This window comes from Ascaphus truei, chromosome 14 (assembly GCF_040206685.1).
Source record: "Ascaphus truei isolate aAscTru1 chromosome 14, aAscTru1.hap1, whole genome shotgun sequence".
NCBI lineage: Eukaryota > Metazoa > Chordata > Amphibia > Anura > Ascaphidae > Ascaphus > Ascaphus truei.
Window position 1 is genome coordinate 51,570,343 of NC_134496.1, and position 25,648 is coordinate 51,595,990.

The 25,648-nt window shown below is 47.2% G+C and overlaps 1 protein-coding gene across 1 annotated transcript in view; it reads right to left on the reverse strand.

The window, feature by feature from the left end:
- LOC142466154 (solute carrier family 12 member 9-like) overlaps positions 1 to 25,648 on the reverse strand; it is a 149,410-nt gene that overhangs the window by 50,353 nt on the left and 73,409 nt on the right. Inside the window, 2 exon segments of the mRNA XM_075570974.1 lie at positions 839 to 921; positions 20,868 to 21,025. Of these exon segments, the coding sequence (XP_075427089.1) occupies positions 839 to 921; positions 20,868 to 21,025 (241 nt within the window).

Sequence of the window (25,648 nt, forward strand, 5' to 3'; positions counted from 1 at the left end):
CTGTTTTTGGGCCAGTTTTTGCGTCCGTTCCTGTGCGCTGATTGTCCGGTTATATTAACGCCCGAGGACGTAAGCGCTGCGCACATCAAATCCCTCCTCTCAAACCCACACTTCAGTACCTGGATGGGAGTAACGCAGTTATTGGGTACGCCCTAAACACCGCCGGGTTAAATCCCCACGGAAATTATAACAAGATCAGTAGGAAGGTGTTACAGGGAACACCTCTTATGCATATAGTTAGCACTAATGAGCATTAGAGTTAACAGTACTTAGCACTGCTTTATGGAGCATGGAAGAAATATATTAGCACTTAACTAGGTGTTGACTTAGGGGTAACACCTTGTTAAGGTAATAACGACGCTCTGGATCTGGGCAATTAATGTGAATAATGGAGAGTGAAGTACTGTATACTGTAACTGGTTAATGGCAAAAAAGAGAGTGAGTAGAGGTATTGGTTCATATTCAGTATACTGGGGGGGCGGGGACACTTTCCCAGGCTGGAGAACAGATCAGCTCTATCCCAATGAATGGGGAGAAAGACTTCTCCAGCACAGGGTAGGGAGCTTCATAGCATATTGAGTAGAAGTAATTGAGAAGAGGGCTGATATGAGCGTTAGCCGCGTGTGGATGACGAGGGAAGGATAACACGGGATAACCATGCAAGTATATGTCACAGTGAAGCAGGACGGGAGATGTGTTGCATGAGCTAGGTATGTTGTAGTAGAAATATGAAGCATTATCAGGGTTATTGTGACTCGCACAGAGGAACCTAGAACCCGGTACTAGGATTATTACTGGTAGTTTACAGACTTTTGTTCTTGAGTCCCCATGGAGTTACCTGCACTAGAAACCAGGACATGATGACCGACACCCATGGGTTTCCCCCTCGAGACGTAATCCTCGCCGGTGCCAAGAGAAATCCTGCAAAAAACATGTAAGAGACATGTGGGTGAGCAGTGTGTGTGTTCAATAGGACGTGTATTACTGGGCAGATCGGAGGTGCAATGAGATCGGAGGTGCATCGGAGGTGGGTGAGAAGGTCTGGGATAGCAGGGGTGCTATTAGTCAGATTTGGGGTGCATGTATTAGTGGTGTCACTATAGAAAGAGTATGGAGGATGCTATTAGGCAGGGTTGAGACAGTGTGGAGGCGCTTAGTATTGGAACAGCAGCAGCTCTCGAATATCTGCTGCGATCACTTCTAACAACACTTCGCAATCATTGGAAAAGCTAGGGCAACAAGAGAGCAGGGTAACGAAGCATCAATGGAACGCGTCAGCACAGTACCCTACAATATCATTGTGTTTCCAGGGTTTATATTCTACTCCTCCTCCTGCACTATGTTTCACTCTGCATTATTACCATGCTAAGAGACATAAGATATGTACTAATACTTTCCCATCTTGACTACTGTAACCTTCTCAATGTCCTCCCATCGTACGCGATCTGCACTGGCTTCCAGTGACCTTCAGTGTTGGGTCCAGGTCGGCCGGAATGGAAGTTAAAACCTTGCACGGTTACGCTGATCTGCAGGCTGGTTTGAAGCCGCGTAGCGACAATGACTATGATCTCAGGTCCTCAGGGGGTCGCTCTCCGTGCCAAGGGTACTGCCCCTACACTGGGTGAGCGGGCCTTCTCGTGCGCAGCTTCAGAGGTCCGGAACGCACTCACTAGAGCTCACGTGTATACTTTACCACTGCTTCAGCGGGGAAAGTATTTAACTAGATAATTGGTGACGCGTAGCATTGTTTTTGAGGGGTATTTTGTTGCATACATTTGGTCACATACCCAGGAGTACTCCTTTTGACACAAATATATATGGGGCAGGTTCAGGAAGAAATTCAATAACACAACGTTAGTTCCATATCATTTAACCCCTCGTTAACCGCCGTGAAACATAACACTACTGTTCTAACTGAAGTCAATCCTGGTTAATGCCATGCTATTTGGCTTTAGAGAATACTGCGCTATGATTAATGGCTGTTAAATGATGTTAAAATAACATTAAAGATGCTAGCAGGGCTTAGTGAATCTGGGCCCAATCTTTCTCTCCAAGACACAAAAACCTCACACAGGGATAACTGTGAACGTACAGCGTAATATAATACGTTACATTCACATCAGCCAATATCAGCTGTCATTAGCACATACAGGGCTGTTAGCGTCTAAGAAAGAACAGAGGATAATAGGACCAAGGAGCTATTAAAAGCAGAAATTGCTAGTTACGGCCCAGCCACGGAATGGAGCAAAATAGCAATCTTCCTAATTGTAACGAGGCTCAGTGTGTTGGATGTGTAATTTACACGGCCTTGTGGTGATCAATCTGCATTTTGTAAATGCAAAGAAAGGAAAAAGCTGCAAACAGCGCGCGGCATTAATTCCCCGTCCCCGCCACGCGCTCCCTTACGGGGCACAATGCCGCGTTATGCAAATGGTTAAATGGATGAGAACGAGGGAATCTGTTTCGCATTAAGTGAGTAAAGTGGCCGATATTTCACACGCTGACACCCGAGGGGACGGCTGCCGGAGCTTTAAAAGCTTCTTGATTTTATTTTCTTAATGCTACAGTCGGAGCGCTTCGGGGGCCTCTGGATAGCAGATAAAACGCGCACATCATCACTTCCTCCGAGGGCTGGTCTGGAGAGCGGGCAACTCCAGTCCTAAACGGCCACCAACAGGTCAGGTTTTCAGGATATCCCTGCTTCAGCACAGGTGGCTCAATCAGAGGATCCACCTGTGCTGAAGCAGGGATATCCTTAATACCGGCAGGCAACTCTAGTCCTCAAGGGCCACCACCAAGTCAAGTTGAGGACTGGAGTTGCCCACCGGTATAAAGGATATCCCTGGTTCAGCACAGGTGGATCCACTGATTGAGCCACCTGTGCTGAAGCAGGGATATCCTGAAAACCTGACCTGATGTTGGCCGTCGAGGACTGGAGTTGCCCACCCGTTATAGAAAGTCCCTTATCCTTCCTGCTATCCCATAACCGCCTGCTAATGTCCCTATGGCAGCCATGTCTGTGAGGTACAGTACATTAAAGCAGATGTGTTGCTAAGAAGGGACACTATAGAAAAATGACTTGTATACTGGGATCTGGTGGGTATCACACAACACACTCAATATAGTGATTATAAAGTTATTAGGATTGGGACTTGAATACTAAATGGGGGAGAGCAAAAAAAAAATACTTGTTTTTCCGACTGCATTACTTTATTTAAAGCGGAATTATTCATTGTCGTTTAGGGAAATAATATTTATTTTCTAGCTTAGGGTCCTAGCCCCTGTTCCCTACAAAGGCACCAGCCAGACACGCCAAGGATGAGGGGCGTTCATGTACATAAGGTTAATTGGTGACATTTTCATGCTTTTAGTGCAATTAACACAAAAAAATTAAATTACACACACACATACACACACACGCGCGTGCGTGCACACGCATGCACACAATGAATTGGCAAGGTGACACGGAGCTGGAAACGTTTATGGTCACAGCCTTAACCATAATGGCATTCTCTACCATGAGGTAACGAGACGGTGATACATACACATCGGTGAGGAGCAGCCTGACACGATACAATGTTTTACGGACACTAAACACACAGAGCTGCGATGAATCCTTCAGAACAACCAGGTAAACTGCACTCAGACAAGAAAAAGGACCTTGTTTTCTCCCCCTATAAATTACCCAAGGCCGCCTTCCCTCGCCATCCACGGCCTGATTCAATGTTCTGCTCGTCTGCTTTTTATATCCGTGCTTTTTAACCTAAATGACAGTATAATGTGCAAAACCATTGTATAATACTTTTCAAGTCATATTTCCCCAGAAATAAAGAAACAAAATCAGCGGAGGTAATGATCCGCTCAGACAGGAATCTTCCAGCCCCAGTGCTAGGGATATGCGGGCGACACGTCTGTATTCTGTCTGATGCCGTTCTCCCAGGAATCACAATGGGTTTGTGCTTAATACATATGTATTTCAGGCACTTATTTTACCGGAATGTGCATTAATATGTGGCATCCTCATCATGGGAAGTAGCATCTCAGTTGTGTTGCTGAAATAATTATCACTTTTTCAAGAAAATATACAGGTTCCTGGAGTGATATTTTCTGGGTTTGGACCTGGCTGTTATAAAGACCTAACACAACATCCCGTCAGCATGGGATATGGGGGGGGGGGGGGGGGGGGGAGGATTGGGGGTGTGTGCTGGTCAATAGCTACAATGTATCCATCTTGTTAATAGCCACTAGAAGACATACCCGCAATGAATGCACTTAATCCACTTGTCAACCCATTAACACTTTTTGTAATGACAACATCCAGTGGTAATGAGTTCCTCATCTTATATAAACCAAAGCACTCCCTTCCTCTGCCATTAATATGTCGACAATATCTCTTCTCATCTATAGTAATGTACATCCAAGCCAATCGTGCCTACCGATGTAGCCAAGTTATCACTCGGGTTGGTACGCTGCGTAGTCAGACACAACGCACAAGCAGGGGAAGCAGCCGTTGTTTCGAAACACGGGGCAAGTCCACCGTGCTGTCACCCACGGGAGTGCGTCAGCGGGTGCAGTTACGCTGCCTACATCTGTACCTCTCCTAGAAAAACTACAGCACGCCGCTACTCATCTGCATCGCCCACAACTCGACCATCCACAGTATGTCCAGACAACTTCCTCCACTCCGTCATCTGCCTATTAGCAAGTGTCACAAAGAGTGGCAGTGTCATTATGTGCATTGTGTAGGTAGGTACTTTGCACTGATTTAGAGCCACAGGGTCAGTAGTTTTCAACAGGGGTTCTCTGGCTATCCCTAAAGGATCCCTGCAATTGTCAGGTTTATTGAAAATTTTACAAAATACAGAATAATTTACAATGCATCTGATCTCAGACGCGCTATTAGAGAGGGTTAGGGTTCCTTACAATGCATCCGATCTCAGACGTGCTATTAGAGAGGGTTGGGGTTCCTTACAATGCATCTGATCTCAGACGCGCTATTAGAGAGGGTCGGGTTCCTTACAATATATCTGATCTCAGACGCGCTATTAGAGAGGGTTGGGGTTCCTTACAATGCATCTGACCTCAGACGCGCTAATAGAGAGGGTCGGGGTTCCTTACAATGCATCTGACCTCAGACGCGCTATTAGAGAGGGTTGGGGTGCCTCAGAAATTCACAAATATAATTATGGGGTTCCTTGACCAAAAAAAGGTTAAAACAACACTGCTCTAAGCTTTGCCTTGCATCAATAAATGTTTTAGAGAGCGGAGTGTGCCGTCTACTCTTTCTTTGCTGCTGTTTCAATCCCCCATGTCTGAGGTGGCATTACTCTGCACCAAGGACATACACAGCAAGTGCAAGAAATGCAATGAGCACAAGGGAACTTTCTAGCAGGTGTGAGCAGCAGCAGCTTGATACATTGTCCCCCCAAAAGCAGAACAAGGGATGAGCGTTGTCATTGACATTTCTCCCCCATGATCGTGGATTTCCATGAGAAGCTGTCAGAGACACGGACAGAAGCCGGACAGAAGCCGGACAGAAGCCGGAGAGAAGCCGGACACGGCAGCACAGAGCCGGCTCCAGAAACGCAGCCAAGGAAAGCATTGATATTCCTATCTGCTCAAGTGATGGCCGGGAAGCCCTGCCAAGAATGGAGAGGACCTGACAAGGACGTCCAGCGGGATGAGTGAGCTGCACTTGGCGGGGAGGGGAAGGGGGGAGGGGGAGGGGGGGAGAGGCGGGGAGGGGAGGAATTCATTCAAATGGAAGTACAGATAAGAAGATAACTTTAATTAAAAGTGTCAGGAAAGAGACGTTTGCAAATAAGGGACTTACAGAGTATATCATATAAACACTGCAGCAGTTACTGCTCTCCTAATATACAGTATCCTTGTACTGCTCTCCTAATATACAGTATCCTTGTACTGCTCTCCTAATATACAGTATCCTTGTACTGCTCTCCTAATATACAGTATCCTTCTACTGCTCTCCTAATATACAGTATCCTTGTACTGCTCTCCTAATATACAGTATCCTTGTACTGCTCTCCTAATATACAGTATCCTTGTACTGCTCTCCTAATATACAGTATCCTTGTACTGCTCTCCTAATATACAGTATCCTTGTACTGCTCTCCTAATATACAGTATCCTTGTACTGCTCTCCTAATATACAGTATCCTTGTACTGCTCTCCTAATATACAGTATCCTTGTACTGCTCTCCTAATATACAGTATCCTTGTACTGCTCTCCTAATATACACTATCCTTGTACTGCTCTCCTAATATACAGTATCCTTGTACTGCTCCCCTAATATACAGTATCCTTGTACTGCTCCCCTAATATACAGTATCCTTGTACTGCTCTCCTAATATACAGTATCCTGGTACTGCTCTCCTAATATACATTATCCTTGTACTGCTCTCCTAATATACAGTATCCTTGTACTGCTCTCCTAATATACAGTATCCTTGTACTGCTCTCCTAATATACAGTATCCTTGTACTGCTCTCCTAAAATACAGTATCCTTGTACTGCTCTCCTAATATACAGTATCCTTGTACTGCTCTCCTAATATACAGTATCCTTGTACTGCTCTCCTAATATACAGTATCCTTGTACTGCTCTCCTAATATACAGTATCCTTGTACTGCTCTCCTAATATACAGTATCCTTGTACTGCTCTCCTAATATACAGTATCCTTGTACTGCTCTCCTAATATACAGTATCCTTGTACTGCTCTCCTAATATACAGTATCCTTGTACTGCTCCCCTAATATACAGTATCCTTGTACTGCTCCCCTAATATACAGTATCCTTGTACTGCTCTCCTAATATACAGTATCCTTGTACTGCTCTCCTAATATACATTATCCTTGTACTGCTCTCCTAATATACAGTATCCTTGTACTGCTCTCCTAATATACAGTATCCTTGTACTGCTCTCCTAATATACAGTATCCTTGTACTGCTCTCCTAATATACAGTATCCTTCTACTGCTCTCCTAATATACAGTATCCTTCTACTGCTCTCCTAATATACAGTATCCTTGTACTGCTCTCCTAATATACAGTATCCTTGTACTGCTCTCCTAATATACAGTATCCTTCTACTGCTCTCCTAATATACAGTATCCTGGTACTGCTCTCCTAATATACATTATCCTTGTACTGCTCTCCTAATATACAGTATCCTTGTATTGCTCTCCTAATATACAGTATCCTTCTACTGCTCTCCTAATATACAGTATCCTTCTACTGCTCTCCTAATATACAGTATCCTTCTACTGCTCTCCTAATATACAGTATCCTTGTACTGCTCTCCTAATATACAGTATCCTTCTACTGCTCTCCTAATATACAGTATCCTTGTACTGCTCTCCTAATATACAGTATCCTTCTACTGCTCTCCTAATATACAGTATCCTTGTACTGCTCTCCTAATATACAGTATCCTTCTACTGCTCTCCTAATATACAGTATCCTTCTACTGCTCTCCTAATATACAGTATCCTTGTACTGCTCTCCTAATATACAGTATCCTTCTACTGCTCTCCTAATATACAGTATCCTTGTACTGCTCTCCTAATATACAGTATCCTTCTACTGCTCTCCTAATATACAGTATCCTTGTACTGCTCTCCTAATATACACTATCCTTGTACTGCTCTCCTAATATACAGTATCCTTGTACTGCTCTCCTAATATACAGTATCCTTGTACTGCTCTCCTAATATACAGTATCCTTGTACTGCTCTCCTAATATACAGTATCCTTGTACTGCTCTCCTAATATACAGTATCCTTGTACTGCTCTCCTAATATACAGTATCCTTGTACTGCTCTCCTAATATACAGTATCCTTGTACTGCTCTCCTAATATACAGTATCCTTGTACTGCTCTCCTAATATACAGTATCCTTGTACTGCTCTCCTAATATACAGTATCCTTCTACTGCTCTCCTAATATACAGTATCCTTGTACTGCTCTCCTAATATACAGTATCCTTGTACTGCTCTCCTAATATACAGTATCCTTCTACTGCTCTCCTAATATACAGTATCCTTGTACTGCTCTCCTAATATACAGTATCCTTGTACTGCTCTCCTAATATACAGTATCCTTGTACTGCTCTCCTAATATACAGTATCCTTGTACTGCTCTCCTAATATACAGTATCCTTGTACTGCTCTCCTAATATACAGTATCCTTGTACTGCTCTCCTAATATACAGTATCCTTGTACTGCTCTCCTAATATACAGTATCCTTGTACTGCTCTCCTAATATACAGTATCCTTGTACTGCTCTCCTAATATACAGTATCCTTCTACTGCTCTCCTAATATACAGTATCCTTCTACTGCTCTCCTAATATACAGTATCCTTGTACTGCTCTCCTAATATACAGTATCCTTCTACTGCTCTCCTAATATACAGTATCCTTGTACTGCTCTCCTAATATACAGTATCCTTGTACTGCTCTCCTAATATACAGTATCCTTCTACTGCTCTCCTAATATACAGTATCCTTGTACTGCTCTCCTAATATACAGTATCCTTGTACTGCTCTCCTAATATACAGTATCCTTGTACTGCTCTCCTAATATACAGTATCCTTGTACTGCTCTCCTAATATACAGTATCCTTGTACTGCTCTCCTAATATACAGTATCCTTGTACTGCTCTCCTAATATACAGTATCCTTGTACTGCTCTCCTAATATACAGTATCCTTGTACTGCTCTCCTAATATACAGTATCCTTGTACTGCTCTCCTAATATACAGTATCCTTGTACTGCTCTCCTAATATACAGTATCCTTGTACTGCTCTCCTAATATACAGTATCCTTGTACTGCTCTCCTAATATACAGTATCCTTGTACTGCTCTCCTAATATACAGTATCCTTGTACTGCTCTCCTAATATACAGTATCCTTGTACTGCTCTCCTAATATACAGTATCCTTGTACTGCTCTCCTAATATACACTATCCTTGTACTGCTCTCCTAATATACAGTATCCTTGTACTGCTCCCCTAATATACAGTATCCTTGTACTGCTCCCCTAATATACAGTATCCTTGTACTGCTCTCCTAATATACAGTATCCTGGTACTGCTCTCCTAATATACATTATCCTTGTACTGCTCTCCTAATATACAGTATCCTTGTACTGCTCTCCTAATATACAGTATCCTTGTACTGCTCTCCTAATATACAGTATCCTTGTACTGCTCTCCTAAAATACAGTATCCTTGTACTGCTCTCCTAATATACAGTATCCTTGTACTGCTCTCCTAATATACAGTATCCTTGTACTGCTCTCCTAATATACAGTATCCTTGTACTGCTCTCCTAATATACAGTATCCTTGTACTGCTCTCCTAATATACAGTATCCTTGTACTGCTCTCCTAATATACAGTATCCTTGTACTGCTCTCCTAATATACAGTATCCTTGTACTGCTCTCCTAATATACAGTATCCTTGTACTGCTCCCCTAATATACAGTATCCTTGTACTGCTCCCCTAATATACAGTATCCTTGTACTGCTCTCCTAATATACAGTATCCTTGTACTGCTCTCCTAATATACATTATCCTTGTACTGCTCTCCTAATATACAGTATCCTTGTACTGCTCTCCTAATATACAGTATCCTTGTACTGCTCTCCTAATATACAGTATCCTTGTACTGCTCTCCTAATATACAGTATCCTTGTACTGCTCTCCTAATATACAGTATCCTTGTACTGCTCTCCTAATATACAGTATCATTGTACTGCTCTCCTAATATACATTATCCTTATACTGCTCTCCTAATATACAGTATCCTTGTACTGCTCTCCTAATATACAGTATCCTTGTACTGCTCTCCTAAAATACAGTATCCTTGTACTGCTCTCCTAATATACAGTATCCTTATACTGCTCTCCTAATATACAGTATCCTTGTACTGCTCTCCTAATATACAGTATCCTTGTACTGCTCTCCTAATATACAGTATCCTTGTACTGCTCTCCTAATATACAGTATCCTTGTACTGCTCTCCTAATATACAGTATCCTTGTACTGCTCTCCTAATATACAGTATCCTTGTACTGCTCTCCTAATATACAGTATCCTTGTACTGCTCTCCTAATATACATTATCCTTGTACTGCTCTCCTAATATACAGTATCCTTGTATTGCTCTCCTAATATACAGTATCCTTGTACTGCTCTCCTAATATACAGTATCCTTGTACTGCTCTCCTAATATACAGTATCCTTGTACTGCTCTCCTAATATACAGTATCCTTGTACTGCTCTCCTAATATACAGTATCCTTGTACTGCTCTCCTAATATACAGTATCCTTGTACTGCTCTCCTAATATACAGTATCCTTGTATTGCTCTCCTAATATACAGTATCCTTGTACTGCTCTCCTAATATACAGTATCCTTGTACTGCTCTCCTAATATACAGTATCCTTGTACTGCTCTCCTAATATACAGTATCCTTATACTGCTCTCCTAATATACAGTATCCTTGTACTGCTCTCCTAATATACAGTATCCTTATACTGCTCTCCTAATATACAGTATCCTTGTACTGCTCTCCTAAAATACAGTATCCTTGTACTGCTCTCCTAATATACAGTATCCTTGTATTGCTCTCCTAATATACAGTATCCTTGTACTGCTCTCCTAATATACAGTATCCTTCTACTGCTCTCCTAATATACAGTATCCTTCTACTGCTCTCCTAATATACAGTATCCTTGTACTGCTCTCCTAAAATACAGTATCCTTGTACTGCTCTCCTAATATACAGTATCCTTATACTGCTCTCCTAATATACAGTATCCTTGTACTGCTCTCCTAATATACAGTATCCTTGTACTGCTCTCCTAATATACAGTATCCTTGTACTGCTCTCCTAATATACAGTATCCTTGTACTGCTCTCCTAATATACAGTATCCTTGTACTGCTCTCCTAATATACAGTATCCTTCTACTGCTCTCCTAATATACAGTAACCTTGTACTGCTCTCCTAATATACAGTATCCTTGTACTGCTCTCCTAATATACAGTATCCTTGTACTGCTCTTCCCAGTCACATGTGGCGACTGTCTCTAAAAAATAAAACAGACCAGGCTTACTATAAGCGCTCGCGACGGAGTCGGTGTATGTGATTTGGAGCGGCGTCGCGTCGCGGCACTATAAGCGCTCGCGACGGAGTCGGTGTATGTGATTTGGAGCGGCGTCGCGTCGCGGCACTATAAGCGCTCGCGACGGAGTCGGTGTATGTGATTTGGAGCGGCGTCGCATCGCGGCACTATAAGCGCTCGCGACGGAGTCGATGTACGTGATTTGGAGCGGCGTCGCTTCGCGGCACTATAAGCGCTCGCGACGGAGTCGATGTATGTGATTTGGAGCGGCGTTGCGTCACTATAAGCGCAGCCTTAGTTTTCTGTGCTGCGTGTGAGACATTGTGATATAATGTAACAATGTCCTATAGCAGGGCGGCCAACTCCAGCCCTTAAAACCTTACCTGATGGTGGCTGTTAACGATATCCCTGCTTCAGCACAGGTGGTGCAGTTTTCAACTGAGCCACTGATTGAGCCACCTGTGCTGAAGCAGGAATATCCATAAAACCTGGCCTGTTGCTTGGCCTTGAGGACTGAGTTTGAGACCCCTGTGATAAGATATACTGTTATGTACTGTAATAGGAATTGCTCTCACGTTGCCAGCAAATACAATGGGACATATTATAAAATTGTGCATTGTGTTATATTGTGATATATTGTGATATATTGTGATATGTGGTAACACAACGTGGCTCTGAGGGTGAAGAATGTGCCTTCTTCTGCAAAGTATTCCGCAGCCAGCAAGATATCCGCCTCACCATCGTCAACAAAGGATTGTTTTTTTTGTTATATAAGAAACTCTTTTCAAGTAATTTCTCCTCTGGCAGCGCATCTTACACAGCTCAGCACAGAGAACACTGCCGGCACAAACAGTCTCACACCTCAAAAGTCTACTTGATACGTTTGATGCTCAGGAAGATACAGTGACATACCCAAGGGGAGCGGATACTGGGACTGAAACTAGGTTCAATCAGTTCAAAGGCAAAATGCTACCTCCAGACCCAGGGAAAGAATGAATGTGTCTTCAATGCGTGCCATGCACATGTGGGCTCCGTGACACAATGCAGAGTAATGCACTGCAGGCGATGCGTCTTCAATGCATGCCATGCACATGTGGGCTCCGTGACACAATGCAGAGTAATGCACTGCAGGAGATGCGTCTTCAATGCGTGCCATGCACATGTGGGCTCCGTGACACAATGCAGAGTAATGCACTGCAGGCGATGCGTCTTCAATGCATGCCATGCACATGTGGGCTCCGTGACACAATGCAGAGTAATGCACTGCAGGTGATGCGTCTTCAATGCGTGCTATGCATATGTGGGCTCTGTGACACAATGCAGAGTAATGCACTGCAGGGGATACGTCTTCAATGCGTGCCATGCACATGTGGGCTCCGTGACACAATGCAGAGTAATGCACTGCAGGAGATGCGTCTTCAATGCGTGCCATGCACATGTGGGCTCCGTGACACAATGCAGAGTAATGCACTGCAGGTGATGCGTCTTCAATGCGTGCCATGCACATGTGGGCTCCGTGACACAATGCAGAGTAATGCACTGCAGGAGATGCGTCTTCAATGCGTGCCATGCACATGTGGGCTCCATGACACAATGCAGAGTAATGCACTGCAGGTGATGCGTCTTCAATGCGTGCCATGCATATGTGGGCTCTGTGACACAATGCAGAGTAATGCACTGCAGGGGATACGTCTTCAATGCGTGCCATGCACATGTGGGCTCCGTGACACAATGCAGAGTAATGCACTGCAGGGGATACGTCTTCAATGCATGCCATGCACATGTGGGCTCCGTGACACAATGCAGAGTAATGCACTGCAGGTGATGTGTCTTCAATGCGTGCCATGCACATGTGGGCTCCGTGACACAATGCAGAGTAATGCACTGCAGGGGATACGTCTTCAATGCATGTCATGCACATGTGGGCTCCGTGACACACTGCAGAGTAATGCACTGCAGGAGATGCGTCTTCAATGCGTGCCATGTACATGTGGGCTCCGTGACACATTGCAGAGTAATGCACTGCATGTGATGCGTCTTCAATGCGTGCCATGCACATCTGGCCTCCGTGACACAATGCAGAATAATACACTGCAGGAGATGCGTCTTCAATGCTTGCCATGCACATGTGGGTTCAGTAACACATTGCAGAGTAATGCACTGCAGGTGATGCGTCTTCAATGCTTGCCATGCACATGTGGGCTCCGTGACACATTGCAGAGTAATGCACTGCAGGCCATCTGTCTTCAATGCGTGCCATGCACATGTGGGCTCAGTGACGCAATGCACTGCAGGCGATGCGTAATGCACAGGTAATGCACTGCAGGCGATGCGTCTTTAATGCTTGCTATGCACATAAGATCTCAGTAACACATTGCAGAGTAATGCACTGCATGCGATGCGTCTTCAATGCGTGCCATGCACATGTGGGCTCCGTGACACATTGCAGAGTAATGTACTGCAGGTGATGCGTCACATTTGGCTATGACACATACCTCCAGACAACCGGGACAGATATGGGCACTCGGATGGCGCCACAGTATGCCAATCTGTTCTGCGCAAAACTGGAAAGTAACTTTCTTTCCTCCTGTCACTTGACACCCCTTACATACCTTCTGTACATCAATTACATCCTCCTGATTTGGACCTCTGGTGAACAGGATCTCCTACAGTTCCAAGAGAACTTCAATAAGTTTCACCCGACCATCAACCTCAAACTCACCCATTCCCCGAACGAAGTATATTTCCTAGACACCACCATTACTATAAAGAACAACCAACTACAGACTGCTGTATACCACAAACCTACAGACAGAGACAGCTATTTGAGGGACAACAGTTTCCACCCGACACACACTAAGCATGCAACCATCTACATTCAAGCCATACGATACAACCGGATTTGCTGCAACACAGCAGACAGAGGCCAGCGGATTACAGCCTCGAGATCGGATTTAATAAACCGTGGATATAACCACAGAATGGTAGACCAGCAAATCCACAAAGCCACCAGAATAACAAGAAGTGATCTCCTTGAATACAGACAGAAAAAGACAAGCGACAGGGTACCTTTGGTGGTCACATATAACCCACACCTAGAAGTCCTACGCAAGATTGCCAGGGAACTACAACCCATTCACCAGGAAGATACAAGACTGCAACAGGTCTTCCCTGAAACACCCTTATTATCATACAGACAACCTCATAATCTGAAGAAAATGATGGCGAGGAGTAAAGTATTCAGCAGCACAACTGAATGCGGGACGAAACCATGCCAGGACGCAAGATGCAAAACCTGCGCAATGCTCCACACAGTGGGCACAATACAAATACCACACAGGAATCTGGAGTACAAAATCAGAGGAAGGTTCACCTGTTCCTCCAGCAATGTCGTGTACCTCATCATGTGCATGAAATGCCCAGGGGGCTGCTACTGCATAGGTGAGATGGGGCAGGGGCTAAACAAGAGAATGAACCTGCATCGCCACAGCATCACACGCGGAACAAGAGACGGTCCTGTCGGCGAACATTTCTCTGACTCTGGCCATAAGATGAACGATCTGAGGGTTGCCATACTCAAAGGTAATCTTAGAACACCGAAAGAGAGACGGTTGCATGAATACAAATGTATGCAACTGTTCGGGACACTTAGCGGTGGCCTAAACCAAGACCGCAGCTTCATGAGTCACTACCAGGCCATATCTATACATACTGCGCTGTATGAATGCACACACAGCTGTCTCTTACACATACATATGTACAATGTAATTCCAATATACCAATAGGGATCACATAGTATCTACAAACATCAACAGTAATGCAACACCCTCTCTTACATTTCTACACCTACTCAGACCATTGGTATACACTCCAACACACACCTTTTGTAATGCGCTGTATACAATGCGGGCGCTTTATAAATGCATATTTACACACAACACACACACACAAACACACACACACACACACACACACACACACACACACACACACACACACACACACACACACACACACACACACACACACACACACACACACACACACAAACACACACACTCTTACATCACTAACATTCAGGGACCATTTAACACCTGAAGTCATAAATCGCATACTGCACAGGGGGGAGAGATAGGCTTCAGTCACAGATACATTCCAGGATGCACTGTTTTTAAATCTGGCTTTATTCATTGTAACACCGCCGGAAGAAGAGATCAGTGCATCTCGAAAGCTCGCACAAATAAAAGCATTTCGTTAGCCACAGAACGGTATCGTCTATTCATTTTTGATTATTAAGCTCGGCTAACATGGTACAGATATATATACAGCTCAACCCCGTTATAACGCAATCCGTTACAACGCGGATCCGCTTATAGCGCGATGCAAGCGTGGCTCACAATTTTCGTATTAATGAATACTTTACAACACGATTATTGGTGTCTTAAATACTTTATTGTACAACGCATACAATTGTACATTATTTCTAACGCGACCCGATTATAACGCGGTGTGTTTCTTTGGACCCCAAGCACAGAGAGCTGTATGTGTGTGTCAATAGGAGTGCTACTGAGTGTGGCCAAATTTATACAACAAAAGACAGAAAAGCCCAATGCTACATCCAATGTGACAAAAATACACAGTGAAATACTTCAATATTCCCTTGAGTAAGGGTCCTGCATACTGGTCCTGCCGTGACGCGGCTGCATACTGGTCACGCCGTGACGCGGCTGCATACTGGTCACGCCGTGACGCGGCTGCATACTGGTCACGCCGTGCCGTGGCTGCATACTGGTCATGCCGTGACGCGGCTGCATACTGGTCCTGCCGTGACGTGGCTGCATACTGGTCACGCCGTGACGCGGCTGCATACTGGTCACACCGTGACGTGACGGCATACTGGTCCTGCCGTGACGCGGCTGCATACTGGTCATGCCGTGACGTGGCTGCATACTGGTCACGCCGTGACGTGGCTGCATACTGGTCATGCCGTGACGTGGCTGCATACTGGTCACGCCGTGACGCGGCTGCATACTGGTCATGCCGTGACGTGGCTGCATACTGGTCATGCCGTGACGTGGCTGCATACTGGTCATGCCGTGACGCGGCTGCATACTGGTCACGCCGTGACGTGGCTGCATACTGGTCACGCCGTGACGTGGCTGCATACTGGTCCTGCCGTGACGTGGCCGCATACTAGTCACGCCGTGACGTGGCTGCATACTGGTCACGCCGTGACGTGGCTGCATACTGGTCATGCCGTGACGTGGCTGCATACTGGTCATGCCGTGATGTGGCTGCATACTGGTCATGCCGTGACGTGGCTGCATACTGGTCATGCCGTGATGTGGCTGCATACTGGTCATGCCGTGACGTGGCTGCATACTGGTCATGCCGTGATGTGGCTGCATACTGGTCATGCCGTGACGTGGCTGCAGGCTTATAACGCTTTGGCCAAAGGGTTTAACTAAATAGTATATTGAAGTATTTCACGGTGTATTTTTGTCACATTGGATGTAGCGTTGGGCTTTTCTGTCTTTTGTTGTAGGTATTAAACAGGACCTGATGCGTCAGACGTCATTTCAAACAACGTATTATGTGCCGTATACACAAATAATAATACATTTGTAAACATAGCAACTTCCAGTTTAAGGAGAGTGTTACCGCCCGTACCTCTGGCGTTGCCTCCTTATTACAGCGCACAATTGGTTGTGACTTTTAAGCTGTGGGACACATGGAACCCTATGGATTTTATCCAGGGGATACTGTGCGTTAACTCGGGCGCCGTGAAAAAGAATTATATATATATATATAGATAGATAGATAGATATATAGATAGATAAAAAAAGCAAGCACTTGGAGGTAATCTGTGAGCGAAGCTCTAATCAGAACAAGAGGTCTGAAGAAGCGAGACGCAGCCCCGTGGGGGACCGCTGTTATTATCAGCGCCGGTTCGGAGAGGGGAACTCATTTTCTCCGGAGTAATGAGAACTCGCCTGGGCAGAGGGAGCATCGGCAGAGGTCGGGAGGCGCAGGAGAGGCACACTTTTATTAAAAGATTGTCTGGCATTGCCTGAAAGCAGTAAGCCGCATATAGCTCAGCGGTGCGTTGCAGGCAAGTGGGCAGTGAAGGGGTTAAGCGTGTCTGCACATGTATTTAACATTCTAAATTAAAAGGGATTGTGGCTTTAATGTGAAAAATGTGCTTTATTTTGTATATTGGGAATAGAGCCCACCCTAACACATTTAATGTGTGTGGGGAGTGAGGCCCACTCACTGGCAGGCAGTCTCACTCACTTGAAGGCAGTCTCACTCACTAGCAGTGAACCACACACACTGGAAGGCAGTCTCACTCACTAGCAGTGAACCTCACTCACTGGAAGGCAGTCTCACTCACTAGCAGTCAACCTCACTCACTGGAAGGCAGTCTCACTCACTAGCAGTGAACCTCACCTCACTGGTAGGCAGTCTCACTTACTAGGAGTGAACCTCACTCACTGGAAGGCAGTCTCACTCAATAGCAGTGAACATCACTCATTGATAGGCAGTCTCACTCATTATCAGTGAACCTCACTCACTGGAAGGCAGTTTCACACACTAGCAGTGAACCTCACTCACTGGTAGGCAGTCTCACTTACTAGCAGTGAACCTCACTCACTGTAAGGCAGTCTCACTCACTAGCAGTTAACCTCACTAACTGGAAGGCAGTCTCACTCACTAGCAGTGAACCTCACCTCACTGGTAGGCAGTCTCACTTACTAGCAGTGAACCTCACTCACTGGCAGGAAGTCTCACTCACTAGCAGTGAACCTCACTCAGTGATAGGCAGTCTCACTCATTATCAGTGAACCTCACTCACTGGAAGGCAGTTTCACACACTAGCAGTGAACCTCACTCACTGGTAGGCAGTCTCACTTACTAGCAGTGAACCTCACTCACTGGAAGGCAGTCTCACTCACTAGCAGTGAACCTCACTCACTGGAAGGCAGTCTCACTCACTAGCAGTGAACCTCACTCACTGGAAGGCAGTCTCACTCACTAGCAGTGAACCTCACTCACTGGAAGGCAGTCTCACTCACTAGCAGTGAACCTCACTCACTGGAAGGCAGTCTCACTCACTAGCAGTGAACCTCACTCACTGGAAGGCAGTCTCACTCACTAGCAGTGAACCTCACTCACTGGAAGGCAGTCTCACTCACTAGCAGTGAACCTCACTCACTGGAAGGCAGTCTCACTCACTAGCAGTGAACCTCACTCACTGGAAGGCAGTCTCACTCACTAGCAGTGAACCTCACTCACTGGAAGGCAGTCTCACTCACTAGCAGTGAACCTCACTCACTGGAAGGCAGTTTCACACACTAGCAGTGAGCCTCACTCACTGGAAGGCAGTCTCACTCACTAGCAGTGAACCTCACTCATTGTTCGCAGACTTCATTGAAGGTTCACGATGTTACAATTAAAACCTCATTAATTTACACTGGTCGCTCCCACTCATCTTGTTCTTTATCAGCTGTGTTTATTAAATCCCAAATTGTTTAATGAATTAACCCCTTTTCTGCGTAGGATCCTGCGACACCTGAAAAGAATCACTTTACTGTAACACGCACTGAATTTCCCAAATCCCTAACCCGCAGATCTTAGAATTAAAATGTGTGTGTCTGAGGCACAGGGATCTAAAGGGATTTACCCACGGGAATCAGGATCTGTCACCAGGATCCAAATACTGTACAACCAGTGATATTAACACGGGGCATCTTTCTTTCAGCCAGGATTAATGCGCTATACTGTTACCTCTATAGAGGAAAGAGACCTGGGAGGGTTAGGGTGTATAGGGAGAGGTATTAGCAGCAGGATGTTGGGGTGTATAGGGAGAGGTATTAGCAGCAGGGTGTTAGGGAGAGGTATTAGCAGCGGGGTGTTAGGGTGAATAGGGAGAGGTATTAACAGCGGGATGTTGGGGTGTATAGGGAGAGGTATTAGCAGCGGGGTGTTAGGGTGAATAGGGAGAGGTATTAACAGCGGGATGTTGGGGTGTATAGGGAGAGGTATTAGCAGCGGGGTGTTAGGGTGTAGAGGGAGAGGTATTAGCAGCGGGGTGTTAGGGTGAATAGGGAGAGGTATTAGCAGCGGGATGTTAGGGTGTATAGGGAGAGGTATTAGCAGCGGGATGTTGGGGTGTATAGGGAGAGGTATTAGCAGCGGGGTGTTAGGGTGTATAGGGAGAGGTATTAGCAGCGGGGTGTTAGGGTGTATAGGGAGAGGTATTAGCAGCGGGATGTTAGGGAGTATAGGGAGAGGTATTACAGTAGCAGCAGGATGTTAGGGTGTATAGGGAGAGGTATTAGCAGCAGGGTGTTAGGGTGTATAGGGAGAGGTATTAGCAGCGGGATGTTGGGGTGTATAGGGAGAGGTATTAGCAGCGGGGTGTTAGGGTGTATAGGGAGAGGTATTAGCAGCGGGGTGTTAGGGTGTATAGGGAGAGGTATTAGCAGCGGGATGTTAGGGTGTATAGGGAGAGGTATTAGCAGCGGGATGTTGGGGTGTATAGGGAGAGGTATTAGCAGCGGGGTGTTAGGGTGTATAGGGAGAGGTATTAGCAGCAGGATGTTAGGGTGTATAGGGAGAGGTATTAGCAGCGGGATGTTAGGGTGTATAGGAAGAGGTATTAGCAGTGGGGTGTTAGGGTGTATAGGGAGAGCTATTAGCAGCGGGGTGTTAGGGTGTATAGGGAGAGGTATTAGCGGCGGGATGTTAGGGTGTATAGGGGGAGGTATTAGAGGTGTTGGGGTGTATAAGGAGAGGTATTAGCAGCAGGATGTTAGGGTGTATAGGGAGAGATATTAGCAGCGGGGTGTTGGGGTGTATAGGGAGAGGTATTAGCAGCAGGATGTTAGGGTGTATAGGGAGAGCTATTAGCAGCGGGGTGTTAGGGTCTATAGGGAGAGGTATTAGCGGCGGGATGTTAGGGTGTATAGGGAGAGGTATTAGCAGCGGATATTAGGGTGTATAGGGAGAGGTATTAGTAGCGGGGTGTTAGGGTGTATAGGGAGAGGTATTAGCAGCAGGATGTTAGGGTGTATAGGGAGAGGTATTAGCAGCGGGGTGTTAGGGTGTATAGGGAGAGGTATTAGCAGCAGGATGTTAGGGTGTATAGGGAGAGGTATTAGCAGCGGGGTGTTAGGGTGTATAGGGAGAGGTATTAGCAGCGGGATGTTAGGGTGTATAGGGAGGTATTAGCAGCGGGATGTTAGGGTGTATAGGGAGAGGTATTAGCAGCGGGGTGTTGGGGTGTATAGGGAGAGCTATTAGCAGCGGGGTGTTAGGGTCTATAGGGGGAGGTATTAGCAGCAGGGTGTTGGGGTATATAGGGAGAGGTATTAGCAGCGGGGTGTTGGGGTGTATAGGGAGAGGTATTAGCAGCCGAAAGAGGGGGAGGGAGGGAGATGCGTTCTGGGTTCAGTTCTGGAGAGCAGATCTCCGGGAGGATGTAAATAAATTGGCGATTGTGTACGAAGGGAACGAATTGGTGCCCGGGCTCCTAAACATTACAGGAAGACACGGATCGGATAGGGCGTGCGTTGGTACAACAGAGGAACACGAGTATTCGGGTCCAAGTGCTTCTTACCCCGCTGTCAAATTCCCTTCTGGTGTGCTGGCAGTGACGGGGTTATCAGCCGCTCTTCCTGAGGAGCGTGCGGCGTACGCAGTGCGCACTTACCAAAAAGCTCGTCTTTCGCCAGCGCGTACAGGACTCGGGAGGCTCCGATCAGGTTACTCATCGAGGCGGAGAGGGTGGAGCAGTAAATCCCGATGAGGACAAATGGATGCCAGACGTTGATGTCGCGCAGGAAGCTGTAATCGTACTTCAGGAGGGTCCTGGGGCCGGGAGAGGGGAGATACAGTATCAGTGGAGTGCAAGCTCCCCGGATCAGGGACATCATTACCTCTCTGTGCATGTCTGTCCTCACCTGCATGTAACTGTCTGTGTAATGTACATGACTCTGTGACCCCATTGTACCCCGCTACGGAACATGGTGGTGCTTCACAAATGAAGGATAATAATATTATTGCATCGTACCCGCGGCACAGGCGCTAGAGGCGCGGACTTGGAATAACTGCTGCACTTTGTATACAGAGAGAACATTACACTGGGGGGGGGGGGGGGGGGTGGGGGGGCTTTTCATTAAGCTGCGTCCGTGCGGAATTCAGTGGGAGTCTCCGTGTGACGGCGCGCAGTCAGCACGCGCGCACTGTAACGAATGACCCCCCTTTGTCTTCCCCGAGCTGCAGCGTCAGATGTTCCTCAGCCTGGCAGGGTTTGGTAGTGCAGATACACACCTAATACAGGGGCGGCCTACCCCAGTCCTCAAGGGCCACCAACAGGTCAGGTTTTAGGAATATCCCTGCTTCGGCACAGGTGGCTCAAATCAGTCACTGCTTCAGCACAGGTGGCTCAATCAGTGGCTCAATCTTTGGCTGAGCCAACTGTGCTGAAGCAGGAATATCCTGAAAACCTGACCTGTTGGTGGCCATTGAGGACTGCAGTTGACCCCCCTGCCATAATATGAGCATCCTATCACGTTCTACCCTCTATCTCCTCTCTCTGTAACCCCCTCCCCTCTATCTCCTCTCTCTGTAACCCCCTCCCCTCTATCTCCTCTCTCTGTAACCCCCTCCCCTCTATCTCCTCTCTCTGTAACCCCCTCCCCTCTATCGCCTCTCTGTAACCCCCCTCCCTCTATCTCCTCTCTCTGTAACCCCCTCCCCTCTATCTCCTCTCTCTGTAACCCCCTCCCCTCTATCTCCTCTCTCTGTAACCCCCTCCCCTCTATCTCCTCTCTCTGTAACCCCCTCTCCCCTCTCTCTGTAACCCCCTCCCTCTATCTCCTCTCTCTGTAACCCCCTCCCTCTATCTCCTCTCTCTGTAGCCCCCCTCTATCTCCTCTCTCTGTAACCCCCCCCCCTCCCCTCTATCTCACCTCTCTGTAACCCCCTCCCCTCTATCTCCTCTCTGTAACCCCCCTCCCTCTATCTCCTCTCTCTGTAACCCCCTCCCCTCTATCTCCCATCTCTTTAACCCCCTCCCCTCTATCTTCCCTCTCTATAACCCCCCTCCCTTCAATCTTCCCTCTCTGTAACCCCCCTCCCCTCTATCTCCTCTCTCTGTAACCCCCCTCTATCTCCTCTCTCTGTAACCCCCCCTCCCATCTATCTCACCTCTCTGTAACCCCTCCCCTCTATCTCCTCTCTCTGTAACCCCTCCCCTCTATCGCCTCTCTGTAACCCCCCTCCCTCTATCTCTTCTCTCTGTAACCCCCTCCCCTCTATCTCCCCTCTCTGTAACCCCCTCCCCTCTATCTCCTCTCTCTGTAACCCCCCTCCCCTCTATCTCCGCTCTCTGTAACACCCCCCCCCCCGTCCGAGTTGCAAGCAGGCGCAGGAAGTTTAACTGAGACAAAATAATAACTTTTTTACTCATATAGCTCCGCAGTGTACACAGCACCGTACTCAGAATTCTGGCACACGCCCCTGGTCTGTGGAGCTTGCAATCTAATTGGTTTTGCCTCAGACCAAGCCATTGGCTCAAGGCCCCAAGCAGCGGACTCGGATTCAAACCATATTGACCTATTTCAGAGGCAGTGATTCTACCGCTAGACACTTCCTCTTCTCACTTCCTAACTTATGCTTCATATATTGAGGCTGAAAGGTGCTCTCTTCCCAATGCCCGATGCACTTACATGATCAAGCTAAAAAGGACAGACCTTAATAAAAGCGATCACATGATCACTTCCATCACTGATGACATGGAAGGGGAGGACTGGAATTGAGCAATGTAACTATGTAACCTGCAATGTAACTATGTAACCCTGCAATGTAACTATGTAACTCTGAAATGTAACTATGTAACCCTGCAATGTAACTATGTAACTATGTAACCCTGCAATGTAACTATGTAACCCTGCAATGTAACTATGTAACGCTGCGATGTAACTACGTAACTATGTAACCCTGCAATATAACTATGTAACCCTGCAATGTAACTATGTAACTCTGCAATGTAACTATGTAACCCTGCAATGTAACTATGTAACCCTGCAATGTAACTATGTAACTCTGCAATGTAACTATGTAACCCTGCAATGTAATTACGTAACTATGTAACCCTGCAATGTAACTATGTAACCCTGCAATACTCCTCAAAATTCCTCCCCTCTTATTCCAAGTAATTTCAAGCCCCCCATGAGCCACAATGTGAAACGCGCCGGCTTTCTTATCCCATTCTTCCAGCTGCAAAAGCTTGGGCAATACCGGCGCAACAAAACAGCACTGAATTTATCTCAAAATCCCCTTTGGGTCCCTCCAGCCGGGAACGGGTTAAACCCAAGGCGATGTGGGACCCTTTACTCATACCGCAAACACAAATATGAGTGACACACAGCGGTCCCCGCACGCCGGAGAATTATCGCAGTGCATTAAGATATTACAATGTGACAGCTGGAATTGGAACCCATTTCACTCCCTTTCTTGTTAATCAGAAGTGCAGAAATAAACGTTATTTATGAGTGCACTTTCCAGCAATGGAAATCAAAAGGGTTCAGCAACCCCCTCCCCCACCCCGGCCCCGGTGAGAACCCCATCGCTCCCTGCTCGGGGAAGCAGCACCAACCACTACAAAGGCAGCACCGCAGCTGACAAGGGCCCCTGAGCTGCCGCGGTTTAAATGATAGCTACCTATAGATTGTACACAAGGAAGCGGATCTGAGCCGCCCGACTCCCAGCATAATGCATACAGGATTCATGTAGAACAGGAGTGGTCAACTCCAGTCCTCAAGGGCCACCAACAGGTCAGGTTTTAAAGATACCCCTGCTTCAGCACAGGTGGCTCGATCAGTGCCTCAATCAAAGACTGAGCCGCTGATTGAGCCACCTCTGCTGCCGCAGGGATATCCTGAAAACCTGACCTGTTGGGGGGTCTTGAGGACTAGAGTTGGTTGACTGGCCACTGATTGAGCCACCTGTGCTGAAGTAGGGATATCCTGAAAACCTGACCTCTTGGTAGCCCTTGAGGACTGGAGCTGACCACCCCTGACGTAGAACGTTTCCGGGCAATAGCCAATTATACATGAGGGGTTCAGAAGACTGTACCCCCCGTAACTTTCAATGGTGGGTGGTCTTGTGAAGCATTACATACATATGCACTTTTATAAAAGATAAGAGCGCTGTCTTCACGCCCGCTGCATATTCCAAACACAGGTTCTGATAAATGAAAATAGAATAAAATATGATTATTTTGCATTGAGAGACGCGAGGCGCATTAGCATAGTGTCACCAAAAAGCAGCTCAATCCCTGCAGGCAGCGAGCGCGAGCCTGATCCTCGCGGTATGGAAATCCGCAGGCAGCGAGCGCGAGCCTGATCCTCACAGTATGGAAATCCGCAGGCAGCGAGCGCGAGCCTGATCCTCGCGGTATGGAAATCCGCAGGCAGCGAGCGCGAGCCTGATCCTCGCAGTGTGGAAATCCGCAGGCAGCGAGCGCGAGCCTGATCCTCGCAGTATGGAAATCCGCAGGCAGCGAGCGCGAGCCTGATCCTCGCGGTATGGAAATCCGCAGGCAGCGAGCGCGAGCCTGATCCTCGCAGTGTGGAAATCCGCAGGCAGCGAGCGCGAGCCTGATCCTCGCAGTATGGAAATCCGCAGGCAGCGAGCCTGATCCTGGCGGTATGGAAATCCGCAGGCAGCAAGCGCGAGCCTGATCCTCGCGGTATGGAAATCCGCAGGCAGCGAGCGCGAGCCTGATCCTCGCGGTATGGAAATCCGCAGGCAGCGAGCGCGAGCCTGATCCTCGCGGTATGGAAATCCGCAGGCAGCGAGCGCGAGCCTGATCCTCGCGGTATGGAAATCCGCAGGCAGCGAGCGCGAGCCTGATCCTCGCAGTATGGAAATCCGCAGGCAGCGAGCGCGAGCCTGATCCTCGCAGTATGGAAATCCGCAGGCAGCGAGCGCGAGCCTGATCCTCGCGGTATGGAAATCCGCAGGCAGCGAGCGCGAGCCTGATCCTCGCGGTATGGAAATCCGCAGGCAGCGAGCGCGAGCCTGATCCTCGCAGTATGGAAATCCGCAGGCAGCGAGCGCGAGCCTGATCCTCGCGGTATGGAAATCCGCAGGCAGCGAGCGCGAGCCTGATCCTCGCGGTATGGAAATCCGCAGGCAGCGAGCGCGAGCCTGATCCTCGCGGTATGGAAATCCGCAGGCAGCGAGCGCGAGCCTGATCCTCGCGGTATGGAAATCCGCAGGCAGCGAGCGCGAGCCTGATCCTCGCGGTATGGAAATCCGCTGGCAGCGAGCGCGAGCCTGATCCTCGCAGTATGGAAATCCGCAGGCAGCGAGCGCGAGCCTGATCCTCGCAGTATGGAAATCCGCAGGCAGCGAGCGCGGGCCTGATCCTCGCAGTATGGAAATCCGCAGGCAGCGAGCGCGAGCCTGATCCTCGCAGTATGG